The sequence below is a fragment of the Chiroxiphia lanceolata genome, chromosome 1 (genome assembly GCF_009829145.1).
Source record: "Chiroxiphia lanceolata isolate bChiLan1 chromosome 1, bChiLan1.pri, whole genome shotgun sequence".
Lineage (NCBI taxonomy): Eukaryota > Metazoa > Chordata > Aves > Passeriformes > Pipridae > Chiroxiphia > Chiroxiphia lanceolata.
In genome coordinates this window covers 140,328,384-140,341,491 of record NC_045637.1, presented here as the reverse complement: position 1 = coordinate 140,341,491, position 13,108 = coordinate 140,328,384, and the positions used below count along the sequence as shown (strand labels likewise).

The window sequence follows — 13,108 nt, the reverse complement described above, 5'->3', positions numbered from 1 at the left end:
CTAGAGGAAGGTGGCTGGTAAAATCATAGCAGGCTTCTTCAACCTTTTACTAACCAGCAGAAACTCTGATACAAGATGGAAAATTAAAATGTGCTCCCCTAGCAGTACATGTGATATTAGGAAATGCTGAAACTCTTGCTCACATTGTATAAGATAACTTGTGAGTAACAGGTATGTGGCACAACAAGTTAACAGATTACAGGAAGGACAAACATGTGCAGGTAAATCTAATAACAAGAGGTGGGTAATTTCATTAACCCAGCTGCTGTTGTTGTTGTTTCAAGACAATTAATTGCAACTTACACTTTGAAAGTTAGTCACTGGAGAGAAACGTGGATGCCTGGTCTGTGAATGAGTGCCACACCTCACATGCTGTTCCCATTTGATGTTTCTAAATAAAGACTGCTGAGCAGTCATGCAAATATATAAGTGATATATTAATTTTTTACTCACTACATGTATAAAATTAATTAGGTTTGAAGTAGTTTTAACTTCATCGTGATTTTTTAATTATTTATTTAACTCCACAGATCACACCCAAGAATGGGCGCTATCAGATTGACTCAGATGTGCTCCTGTTTCCATGGAAGCTGACTTACAGGAGCATTGGCTCTGATTTTATTCCTCGGGGAGCTTTTGGGAAGGTGTACTTAGCCCAAGACAGAGAAACCAAGAAACGAATGGCATGCAAACTGGTATGTTAGTTCAGTAATTTTATCTCTGAGCAAATATTGTACGATGTAACGCATAGAGTATATTTTCAAATATATCTGCATCAAATTCCACTGTTGGCTGATGATCATCTTGGTTTTGTTGGCCTACACAAGGTAGGAAAAATGCGCATTTTTAACTGTTAACTTGTTTTAATTTTTTGGCTCTGAGACTGTGAAAGTTTCTGAATTTTGAAAGTATCTGTAAGTATATGTAACTGACACATGGACTGTGGTGTGGGAGTAGATTTTCTGCTTGTTCTGCTGTACTCACATGGTAAAATATCAGTGTGAGAGCACGTCCCTGCTGAAGGTGACAGCAAAACCCCGTTGCTGCAGATGGTTTTACGCTCTTGTCCTTTAACTAAGCTTTTCTTTACTCCAGTGCCATTAAAGTCCCTGAGAGCTCACTACACGCAACTCTTACTGTGTTTTGGGCACTGAGTTAAAGTTGAGACACGTCTCAAGAAAACTGCTGAGCACTGCCCTACTTTTATGCAAGCCAACATTTTCTTTCAGCTTTGCCTTTTAGCATACTATTCTGAATGGAGCAGTAAATATTCAGGGCAGTAAAAGCTCAGCTAGCTCATTGCTCTATATCCCCCAACTCACGAATAAGTACTTGTATGACTTTTGTGTGGAAGAGTTGGGGAGGCAGCTGTGTGTCCTTCCCTTGCAGCCAGTGTGTCCATTTGGGGACAGATTGAGTTTGCTGCTCCTGCATAACCCACTGCAGAATTAAAGCATCATAATGTTTCTGAAAACACAAACAATATTTTGCTTTGAAATAAAAAACTCTTACTTGGTTCACAGACATGAGTCTGAGGGAAGGAGAATAAAAAGGGTGGTAGTAGATTTTCTGCGTGTAAGCAAATACTGCTTTCATTGTCTTAACAATCTGCCATCAGTACTTTTTGAAGAAATAAAGTGCTGCTGGGTGCTCACTTTAAAGCAGGTTTGATTTCTCACAAGCCCTAAAACAGTGCTTTTAAGGACTGAATTGAGGTCAGTAATGGTCCTGAGCAGGGTTAGTCCACAGACTGTGCTGAGCACAGCAAGCACTGATCCACCTGTCAGGTGAGCGTATAGTTCTGGTAGAGCAGATGAGACTGCACAAAACTAATGGAGAAAGCAGTGGGAATTTTATCTCCTTCACCAGGAAGTTTGCATAAAGCTTTTGCATAACCACTGGATTTTGACGGGAATAACTCTTGCTACATTGCTTTTCCTGGAAGATTGCACTTTTTATTTGGGCATGATTCCAAAATCTCTCTCAGCTTTTAACAGGATGTCTGTCAATTGCAAAGGAAGAACAAGTCGCAGGATCAAAGTAAAGCTCTGCATTTTAACAAGTGGATAGGAGTGCTTTGCTACTTTCTTTCATATTTATCAGTAGCATAACTAGTGTTAGTATGGATAACTTATTTTTTTAACTGCTCTTCTGTGGTTTTGTTTCACTGTCCTAGGTCCCAGTGGAACAGTTCAAACCATCAGATGTTGAAATACAGGCATGTTTCCGTCACGAAAACATTGCTGAATTATACGGCGCTATTTTGTGGGATGAGACAATCCATCTCTTTATGGAAGCCGGAGAGGGAGGATCTGTCATGGAAAAGCTGGAAAGTTGTGGTCCTATGAGAGAGTTTGAAATCATTTGGGTGACAAAGCATATTCTGAAAGGACTTGACTTTCTCCACTCCAAGAGGATTATCCACCATGATATCAAACGTACGTCTGTGTGATTCCTTGGGGTACTTTTGGGTCCAGGCTGGGCTGGGACCCTGATGGAGAGCCTGGGACTAAGCTGGGGCACATAGCTTCATGTCTCTGGGAGGGAGGGATGGATAATGCTGAACAAGTGGCAAGGTCAGGTTCTGGAGGTAATAGTTATTTACATTATTTATTAATTCACTTCAGTGGGGAGGATAATTAGAATGTCATAGATACTTTGCCGTTTGTGAGAAACTCAATTTAAATAAAAACCTAAAGAGTGAAATTATCAGTCTGCGTTAAGACAGACGTTTCCAGCTTTCCATGTAAATTCATCTTGAGTGTTTCCATGCCCACCTTCGGCTTGCATCTTCTTTTAAGTTTTACATTTCTATAAGGCTGTTCCTCAGTTTGTGACACTTTGGAACTAAATACATAATTTGTGCTGGTTTTTTTTTCTTTCAACAATTACAGCGAATTTTAGTATATATTTGCTTTTAAAATATATATATTTAATAAAATGAATATTTAAATATATTTAAATCTAAATTAAATACACTAACATTAAATTTCTTAAAAATTACATTTTAATGCATTACATTTAATTTAATATTAAATGCTGTTTCTCCCAGCACAGCCTCACCCTACAGACAGGTATTTCTAGTAACAGTGCCTCTAATAAAGATGCATCTCTGTGAGTTTATTTACTTAAACTTGAGGGTTTGAAATAGAAATATTCAAACTGAAGCATTATAATAAATAGTTGACAGAAGATGATTATCAGGAATTGCTAGATTTTTATCTCGGTTTTGCACTTTTTTTTAAATTTAATATGGGTCAGTACTTTAGATGTCAGAACCTCAGAGGCTTACAACTATAAAACTGCTTAATTTTTCCCTTAATTATTCTTTCTCACTGATAGTAAGAATCTTTCCCGTGGGTTATTGTAATTGGCAGTAACAATGACATTAATTAAAAGGTCTAAAAAACAAACCAGCCCAAAGCCTACTGCACCTAGATAGTAGATAGGGGAACCAGTCCATTTCGAATGCAATGGACATGAGCGTGTTTCTATTTTCCCAGCCTTTTCCTATGTTGCTGAATTCAGGGCAGGTGATGAGGAAGAGGTCCTCCAGGGCTGATGGTTGCCAGGTGCCTGGGGGTGAGCTGGGAAGCCTGGGCCTGAAATGGCAGCCATGCCCACTGCCTGGCAAGGCAGCCTCCACTCCAGGGAGCAGAGGTGTTTTCCCTTGCCAGGTGGAATCAATAGAAAAGGCTGTTTCCCAAACACCTCTCATTTCTTCCTCACTCCATCTGCTGCTATTGAGCTGCTATTGAGTCTGTCCCAGTGATACAGAAGGAGGTGGGGATTTTATTGAGAGGAAAAACTGCCCTGAGCCAAGAAAGGGAGAAGGACATTCTGGCTCTTGGGAGGTGTTCAGTGCTGCCACTCATTTTAACCCTTGGTTGGAGAGCAGTTAAACTGTGAGGCTGTTTGGTGGAGGGAACTTCAGCCCAAAACAAACTAGGGCTGGGTTGAATCCCAGGCAGGCAGCAGAGCCTGCTGCGCTGTGTGGTCCTCTGCACTGTCCGTTATGGGACGTTTAAAATCCATGTCTTCAAAGATATCCCTAAAACTACAGACTTAGGTAGTTTTGTAGCACTGGTAAGGAGGCAGCCATGTGAAGCATTGCTTCAGGAGTTGGTACTGCAGAAATTAAACTTGTGTCTTCCCACTGGATGGTCATGGTGGGCACTGTCAAGATGGAAAATGGCCCACAGTTTCCTCTGGAAGAAAATGTGTTTCTGTTGCGTAATTTGGAGACTTTTTTTTTTACCACATCTTCTGAAACAGCAAACAGGAATTTCTCCAGGCTCTCACAGAGTACTACATTCGTAAATATTTGATCAGAAATAAAGCTGCAAACAAAACCTCGGAGTACAAATTTGTGCCTTAGGCAGAGTTCTGTGAAGGAAAGTGAATTAAGCAGAAACTGCTGCAGTTCAGTGGGAGTTTGGAACATTTGATCTTTCATTATTTTTGCAGCCACAGTCTGTTCTCCACTGTCACACTGAGCTGCTCTCGCTGACCAGTGCAGGAGACTGGTGTGGCTGCTGTGGAGGGGCCTGAGTTATTCTGTTTCTGTCTTCACTTAAATTGGTAGTGTAGAGACACCTCTTAGTGACCAACAGCTGTGCTGTTCATAGCCAGACCTGCACAGCATGCTCTCCACCTTGGAGACCATTAAGTATTTTCAGAGTACTGTGCTGAGATGCCTACCAGTCTTCCACTTTCCTCCTTTACCCTCAGCTTTTTCTCCCTCTCTTTTTTTTTTTTTTTTTTTTATTTTAAACTAGGAAAATGACCAAACATTGATTCTTCTTTTACATAAACCAGTCCAGTTTGATTTGAAGATATGATTTAAAATTTGACCAAATGACTACCAGATCTGTTTTGGCTAGAAGGACTATTGGCTGTAGAGACTGGTTGTGCTAATCTCTCTTCCTTTTCAGGCCAGCATCTGAATGAAACAGTCATGTTGTGAAATAAATGCCAGTGCTAGAAATTAAATGTTGTCAATTTTGTTTTTCTTTTAGCAAGCAACATTGTCTTTATGTCAACTAAGGCTGTTTTGGTGGATTTTGGCCTAAGTGTTCAAATGACTGAAGACATTTACTATCCCAAAGACCTTAGGGGAACAGAGGTAAGAAGCTGGAGGGAGAGAAGCTCTTACCTTGTATTACTCTTGTGGTTGTGATACTTAGGCTCATATTCGAAGCTTGAGGGTTAGAAGTGTGGATAAAAGAGTTATAAAACTTACAAAAAAGTTACAAACATTAATATGGTCTCAATTATATTCTTCTTTTTAACTTGCTGAATGGAAAACCAAGTGTTAGGCTTTGAAAACCATATCACTTTCTCTGCAGTCCCATTTGTTAGCAGTTATTCACTGAAGTCAAACAGTACTCTGGGGAGGGTTGTTTACTGCTGGTCAGAGACACTTCAAACAGGAATTTGTTCTTTGCTCTAGCAAAGATTTCTTCTGAGTTACCCACTACGGACTGGGGTGACCTACTCAACACAGTGCTTTGACTCCTCCATCAAGACCACAGAAATTACAGATATCTGTGTTTCATCTCTTAGCATTTCTAAGCTCTGTTCACCATCTACATGTAACCTTTTGGTTCTTCAAGCGTTATGTGTGGCACAGTTGATTATTATCTCATAAATTTGCTTTTAGGCATAACAGTGATGGAGGTGGGGGCCTTTTAAATGTTCTTAGTGACTTTGAGTGTGCACAGAGGTCCTGCACACTACTTGGGCTGCATTCGTGCCAAAGTGTTTCCAGGGCTGGAGCTTTAACAAACAACCAAGCAGCAAGAATTAGGTTGGATAGCTGCTGCAGATGTGGCTTGCGTGCTCTCTGTTGCTGGAGGAGATTGTTTACAGGAAACCTCAGCTGAAATGCTGGCACTTAACCACTTTGATAGTCTACCACATGTGTAAAGAGGAGATACTTGTGTAACTGACAAAGAGCATTTCGCTCCTTGGAAGGGTAGGATAAGTTTTCACAGAAGGTCAGGCTTGTTTATTTTCAAGACAATTGAGGAAACACTTGAATGTTTTTTTTCACTGGCCTTCTAGTCAGGGGAGGTAAGAGCTTAAAATGCTTACTGAACTGGAAGCAGCATACTTTCTGATGTTTAATGTATATGCTTTGTTGGTTTTTTACTTTGGTTTGGTTTGGGGTTTTTTGTTTGTTTAAGGGGATTTTGTGTGCTGTTAATGAAAATAAGAACAATGAGTTGGAAGCCCTGGTAGGGTATTTCCCAAGGATGGAGATTTGCATAAACAGGAAATTTCCAGGTTTGTGGAGCAGACTGGTGATGATCAATTCCTGGGTCTTGGAGGGCACATGTTGGTAAGAACAAATGAAAAGTGAAAAACACTTCACTGTTTTCACTTTACCAAGTGACAAACACTTAGTCTTTCATTTAGCAGGAGGAAAATGATTCTGCAAAGTCGAACACCTGCAGTCATGTCCACAGTAAGCTGATAATCCCCACAACCCTGAAATATGGCTGTGTTTGGTGTTTAGTGTCTCAGGGGAGCAGTAGCTAGTCCTTGGAAGTGGCAATCCTGCCACAGCACTGCAGGCCGGAAGTGAGGTTGGAGAGAGAGCACTGGGAAAGGGGATTTTCAGATACCACTCAAAGACTTATAGACTAGGATTCATGATGTTCCTATAGGCTTTTCTGCTCACAGTCTTCCTTCTAGGCAACTTCCTCTCCACAGTGCCTGGTCCAGTCACCCATAAATGCCTTCTGTAGTCTGGATTTCTTGATTTTATTTTTTTTTTCAAAGTAAGGTCTTGACTCTCCAAAGTCCTCCCACATTTTGCATACCTCTGTTATGCAGCCTTAAGAAGTGGTGCAGTTGTTCAAGAGTGCTGTTTCTTCATACAGTTGTGATTAGGACTGTCACTGCCATGCAGCATCGTGCCTGAGAGCTGGCTGGTTTCTCTTACATCTGGTATTGGCAGGGAGTTGTGTCCTTGAAGGAAGCGGCAGGTGGAGTTATCTTTCTTCTGTGTGTGTTCTCCTCTGGGAGTTAGAATCTTTGTTCATTTCTATAGCAAAGGAAGCCTGAATATAGTGAATCTTCATTGTGTTTGTGAAAATGAGTAGTTACAGTTTGGGCCAAAATGATTGAAAGGTAGTTAAATTTTGTTTAGTTTGTGTACTGTGAAAAACCTGGTGTTTCTGCTTTTGCATACAAGTCATACAGCACAATAAACTGTGGTTGGGATGAAACTGCTCTGCAGGAAATACTTTTGCTAGGCAGTTGCTACACTTTCTGTTATGCTTCTGTCACTTTGTTAAAAGATGTAAGCTTTAGTTTATCACCATTTGAGGGGAGGAAAAGGTCTGCTAAAGTTTGAGTGTGGAAGGTGTGATTCATTCGTAGGAATGCTAAACCAAAACTAGCCCAGCATGAAGAAAGGACTGGTTTTTAGCTGAGCTGTCTTTGGTCTGACTGGCAGGCAAGTGCCAGCCCAGCAGGCAGAAGGAATGAAAATGGGGAGGTTTCCATGGCTTGGGCTGTCTGCTTTGGTGACAACAGAGTCTTAGACCAGTCTAGAATCAGAGCTTGGGTGCACATATCATTTTTGCATTTTGTCCCTGTGCAATCCAGGTGCATCCTGACCATTTTCACACTTTAACTGCAGACAGGATCTTGTACCAGCATCCTTTTTCCTTCATAAAGGCAGCTGCTTTTTGTTTATATAGATTTCACTCCAGTTGTGCTGTATTTGCCAAAGACTTTTTTTTACGAGATGAGAAATTCTGCCCTTTGCCCCTTATGAGACTTAGAGTTGCAGTCACACTGAGATTCTATCTTAGCCCTGAGGAAAGCAGTGGATAGGAGTTAGTAGCAGCTGCAGACACTTGTTGAACCTTTGCACACACTTCCAATCACAAGTTCTGTTTGCAGATTTGGTATGTGATTTACTGGGAAATATTCCTTGGAATTTGCGTGAGCCCTGCAGCCGTTCTCGATCTGTGCTAATAAGTAGTCGAACCATGTGGTGATGACTTAACTTCCTGCCCTTGTGTCAGTTAATGACTTTTAATGTGATTCTTTGTGACAGGATGACTTGAACTAATTAAAGTTTGTTTGACTCCTTTAGAGGGAAATTGGCTGAGGGAAAAGTAGAAACCAGAAGCAAATACTGTGGCTTGCTAACCTAGTGTGCCGTGGGCTCACGTTGTGTTGAAACCTGCTCCCTGATCCAGTGGCAGTGGCAGATATGTGCGGGCAGCTCCTGCCAGCCATGGGGTGTGCCTCCTGCATCCTGTCTGTCTGGTTCTCCTCCAGCAGCACTCCGAACTGCTTGGAGCTGGCAGGAGCTTCCCAGCAGGTCCTTCTTCAATCTTGACAAATTCGAATGTTTCAGTGAAATGTTTGAATGAAAACTGTATTTTGGTTTAGACAAGATTCAAATTTTTGGTTTGAAAAAAGGATAGAAGAGGGATGCTTGTGCTAGGTGCTCTGGGGGGTAATCTGGTGGAAAGGGCATGCAACAGGGCTTAAGGGACCTGACTTTAAATTTATACTTTGCCTAGACCTGGCTTGTTCCTCATTATCCCATTTCTTAGGATAATGCTTCAATATGCAGGTTATTGGATAAGAAGATGAGTAAGGAAGTCAGGAGGCTGTTTATCTGTCAGTTCTGTTTAGAAGAGTTGTATGGTATCCAGTGTAACAGGGATTTGAAGAGTGGACTCCTATCCACACCTCAGTAGCTGTCAGTGCAGGTCTCCCTCTCTCTTTAGCTAAGTGCACACCCATGTTGTTCATGTAGAATGGAGCAATGCCAGCAGTGCCCCACAAACCAAACCAGCACTCCTTTTGCCGTGGAGGGATGAGGTTTCTGCTGCCCAGCTGAAAGAAGCAGAGCCATGGCTTGAACAGCTCAGCCAAGTCCCATAGCTGCTGAGCTGTGGTCTGTCTGGGGAGGGCAGACTTGGAATATGAGTTTGTCCAGGTGCTATATCTTTGACTGTGGTAATGTGCAGAGCACAAAAATCTCATTCCCCAGATGGTGCTTGGTCTTTAGGCTTCAGGTACTATTGGCATGCATCCATTTAGAGGGGGGTTTCTCGGATCACAAAATGTCACAATTAATCTTTGCTTGTTGTTTTCCCTTAATGACTAATCTTTGTTTTTACTGTTCTCCACAGATTTACATGAGCCCTGAAGTTATCCTCTGCAGAGGCCACACAACAAAAGCAGACATCTACAGCATGGGAGCTACAATCATTCATATGCAAACGGGAATCCCACCCTGGGTGAACAGATATCCTCGTTCTGCATATCCATCCTACCTCTACATTGTAAGTGTCCTTAGCAAAACCGTAGCTCAGTTTCAGTTGAAGAGTTTCCTGTACTCGTGTTGGGAAAACTCCAGTCATATAAAAACTACCAAAATATTTGTCAGAGAGATGATATCATCTTTTTTGCTTCGGGGGAGGGAGGGAAGAGGTGGGTTTTGATCATTTAGGGGAAAATAGAGGCTGAGCTGGAGTCATCTCTGTGATTTGTGTTGCAATTTACAGACCGTGGGTTTACTGCAAGGACAGGGTTAGAACAGTGTGAGACTTGATTGAAACAAGCCCATCTGTCTTGTCTGTTTTGCTTAGAAGTTGCAGTTAAAAACTGGAGCCTGGCAAAATTTGATCTCTGGTTCTTCCAGTGTGGCACAGAAACCTGGTGATTTTGCATTGCACTGGATTTTAGGCTGCTTGAAGTTTCTTGGAGTTTTTAAATTCATTATAAAATCTGATTTTAAGAAGGTGGATTTTATGCAGTTGCATGTTCTTTTCTAATTGATCAGCTCAACTTAGGGAGGTGATGAGTTGTAATTGGGGAATTCCCAGACCACTCATGTGGTTATCTGTGACTTCCTCTTCCATTGTTTTTGGAATAACTGTTTCAGTGGTATTTTTTGCATTCCAACAGATACACAAGCAAGCTCCCCCCTTAGAGGACATTGCTGAAGACTGCAGCACTTCCATGAGAGAGTTGCTAGAAGCAGCTCTGGAAAGGAATCCTAATCACAGGCTGTCTGCAGCCGACTTACTGAAACACGAAGCCTTGCACCCACCCCCAGAGGAGCAGCCACGGTGCCAGAGTCTGGACTCAGCATTGTTTGAAAGGAAAAGGCTACTTGCAAGGAAGGAGCTGCAGTTGCCAGAAAACATTACAGGTAATGGTATCAGGCTTGCTTACCTTGCACGTTTAGATTTTACTTCGCGTCAAATCTTGATTTGAGTGAGTGTTAAGAAGCCAACGAAACTCAAAACGCGTCTGGAAAGAGACCAGTGAAAATCCCAATCGGATGAGATCAGACCCAGAGGTCATTAAGTGATCTGTAAAACGCCCATTGACTTCAATGGGTAGGAACTCAGCCTGAATTCTGCAGCTCCGGAAGGACTGGCTCTTGAAAAGGCCCTGGCAATCATTCAAGGCACTTCATGAAGTATGGATCGTTGTCCCAAATTGCCTTAATTTGCCACAGTACTAGAGATGTTTTATAGATACTAGTGATTTGTCAACAACAGCAAAGTCCAACAGACACCACCACCACCAAAACTTTTTGCCTCCTTAAGGAAAAAGATGCACGCAAAGCCATACTAAGGTTGCTGAGCGTCAGCAGTACAAGCCCTTTGTTTTAAAAACAAAAATGACTGTAGGATAGAGCACAGTTGCCCTTGTGCATTAGTAAGTGCTTTATGAGGATAATACACGAACCAGGTAGGAAACTCAGTGTGCCCTTGGATTGTATCAAGACCAAGGGAGATTTAGTGCCAGCAACCTGTGAACAGGCTTCACAATTATTTTCTTCTACTTATAAAATACATTAGGAGGGTTCTGACAAAAGACATGGAAAGAGTCACCCCAGATAAGGGGTTTATTTAATTGGGATAAGTATTTGAAAAGATATCTATGCAAAGTTTTGGGTGCTGTAATGCATGATTGTTGCAACAAATTTACTTAACATTTAAATCAATCATAGTCTTTGAATTTAGAATGGTGTTGTACCTTCTAGATTTTGCCTTGAGGTTGCATAATCCTTTGACAGGCTCAGACCATCTGAATCAATTGTTTTGAACACGAAAAAAATATTTGACCATTAAACTAGAACTTTAGTGTAGGTGCTTGAGATTCCAAGATACTCATTATACAAGTATTCAGGGGAATTCTGCTACTGCAAACCAGATCTGGTTTCTTCAGACCTTGACTTAAAAGACCTGAAAAAACTCAGATTGACAGTCCCATATTTGTTCTGTATTGTCACACCCAGACAAAGATGATGTCATCTGTTCAGATGAAAATTGCCCTATGATGAAGCAGAATTTTCAGCTGCAGAAAGTTAGCAGGTTTTTTCCTTGTACCAAACTCTCCTTTATCACTATAGCTCCGTGGATGAGGAAGCTCTGCTTAGCTGTCCCAGCTGATGGAGGCTTTTTTTGAAATAGTTGAACTCACTTGCTGTTTTCACTTGCTAACTGCTTACCTCTCTTTACCCTAGAGTTGATTTGTTATACTTTGTGAGGTTTGATTTATGTTGTCCTTAAAAATGAAATTTTCTAAACCACAGATTAGTAAAATCAAATAATAGGCCAATTATTCCAGTAATACCTACAGTCACGAAAATAAACTGCTGTAGCTATTTGTGCAATAATGATGTGCTTTCTCTTTTTCCTTTTTAGATTCCTCATTGTGTAACGGGAGCATGGAAGAGTCAGACCTGCTAAAGAGGCAAAGATCACTCTACATAGACCTTGGAGCTCTAGCTGGTTACTTCAATATTGTTAGGGGACCACCAGCCTTAGAATATGACTGACTCGGTAACATTTTATGTTGGCGGGTCAGAAATGGACCTCTACCTCTTAAAACTTGATTTTAAGACTTGATTTTCAAATTTGTACATAAAACTATTGCCATTGTAGGCTGTCAAATGTGAATAGTGTTTAATTGCACAGATGATTAAGCTAAACCCTTAGGGGCTCTGATAAGCTGATCCCAAGCAACGGTACTTGTGCAGCTGCTGGTTGACCGACAAGAAGACGGCATAAAGAACACTGCTGGGAATGTCTTAATCCAGGATATCTTCCTGTGCTGGGCCTTGCACTTTTATAAAACTTATAATATATGCTTGCAAATAATATCATGAAAAAATATAATAGTAATTGAGCATGTGGGCTATAAGATTCAGTCTCTCTGAGCTGTCCTTAGAGCAAACCCTCCCCCACCCCAAAAAAAAAAAAAATCCTTCATTTAGCCGGTCAAAGACTGGTTCAGTCTTGTTATCTCTTTAAGATTTGGCCATCTCTGGTCATTCTTGTTGGAAATCAGGGCATCCCTTAAGCTGAGCTAATTTCTACCAACTGTCTCTGGAGTCAAAGCATCACTTGGTTACAGATTTGTGTGAACTTTGCATCTTCCCTGGGCTGTGGAGCTAAGCAGGTTGCTGTCCATTTCTCTGTGGGTGGAGGGAATCCTTCACTGGCTGTATTGGCTAGCTTTGGGAGTAGCACAGCAAGCTGGCCCTGGCAAAACATGGCAGTGATTCCACCTGCTTCCTCTGTTACAGCTATTGCAAGGATATTTATGATAGTTTTCAAGGGTAGATCAAACGTTATTCCCTATTGCACAGTAACAATGGGCAGGCTCCAGACTCTTGCTTTTTAATACTTTAAAATTGTACACATGTATAATTGCTGTGAGTGCTACAGTTTGGAAAGCGTGTCATTAGTGACAAGCGGTGTTTATGTTCCTATGGAAATGGAATTATATTGTTTTTGCTGTGCCTCATACATTTGAAACATGATGTTTTGGATGATAGTAAAACTATGTAAACTGCATAGTTCTGTACATCCCATGGGATGAGAACGTAAACTTTTATAAAACTCTCTTTGATGCTTAGGATGACTCTTTATAAGCATTTGTGTTTAATGGCATACTGTGTATGTTGTACACTGAATCTGTTCTGAAGCACGGTCTCTTTTTCATATGTCTGTAATTTAATGCTGTTCCTGTCTAACACATGATCTTAAACAGATGATTTCTAGTTTGATACTGATATTGTCATATGAATAAATCCAGCTCAGTGCCTTGA

General features: G+C 41.1%; 1 protein-coding gene across 4 annotated transcripts in view; it reads left to right on the top strand.

The window, feature by feature from the left end:
- The window catches only part of MAP3K8 (mitogen-activated protein kinase kinase kinase 8), a 24,440-nt gene extending 11,332 nt beyond the window's left edge, over positions 1-13,108 (top strand). For all 4 annotated transcript variants that reach the window (XM_032675282.1, XM_032675274.1, XM_032675255.1 and 1 more), the window contains exons 4-9: positions 531-695; positions 2,177-2,438; positions 5,019-5,125; positions 9,168-9,320; positions 9,946-10,192; positions 11,700-13,108. In XM_032675282.1, the coding sequence (XP_032531173.1) occupies positions 531-695; positions 2,177-2,438; positions 5,019-5,125; positions 9,168-9,320; positions 9,946-10,192; positions 11,700-11,833 (1,068 nt within the window). In that variant the 3' untranslated portion in view covers positions 11,834-13,108. The remainder of the gene's footprint in view (positions 1-530; positions 696-2,176; positions 2,439-5,018; positions 5,126-9,167; positions 9,321-9,945; positions 10,193-11,699) is intronic.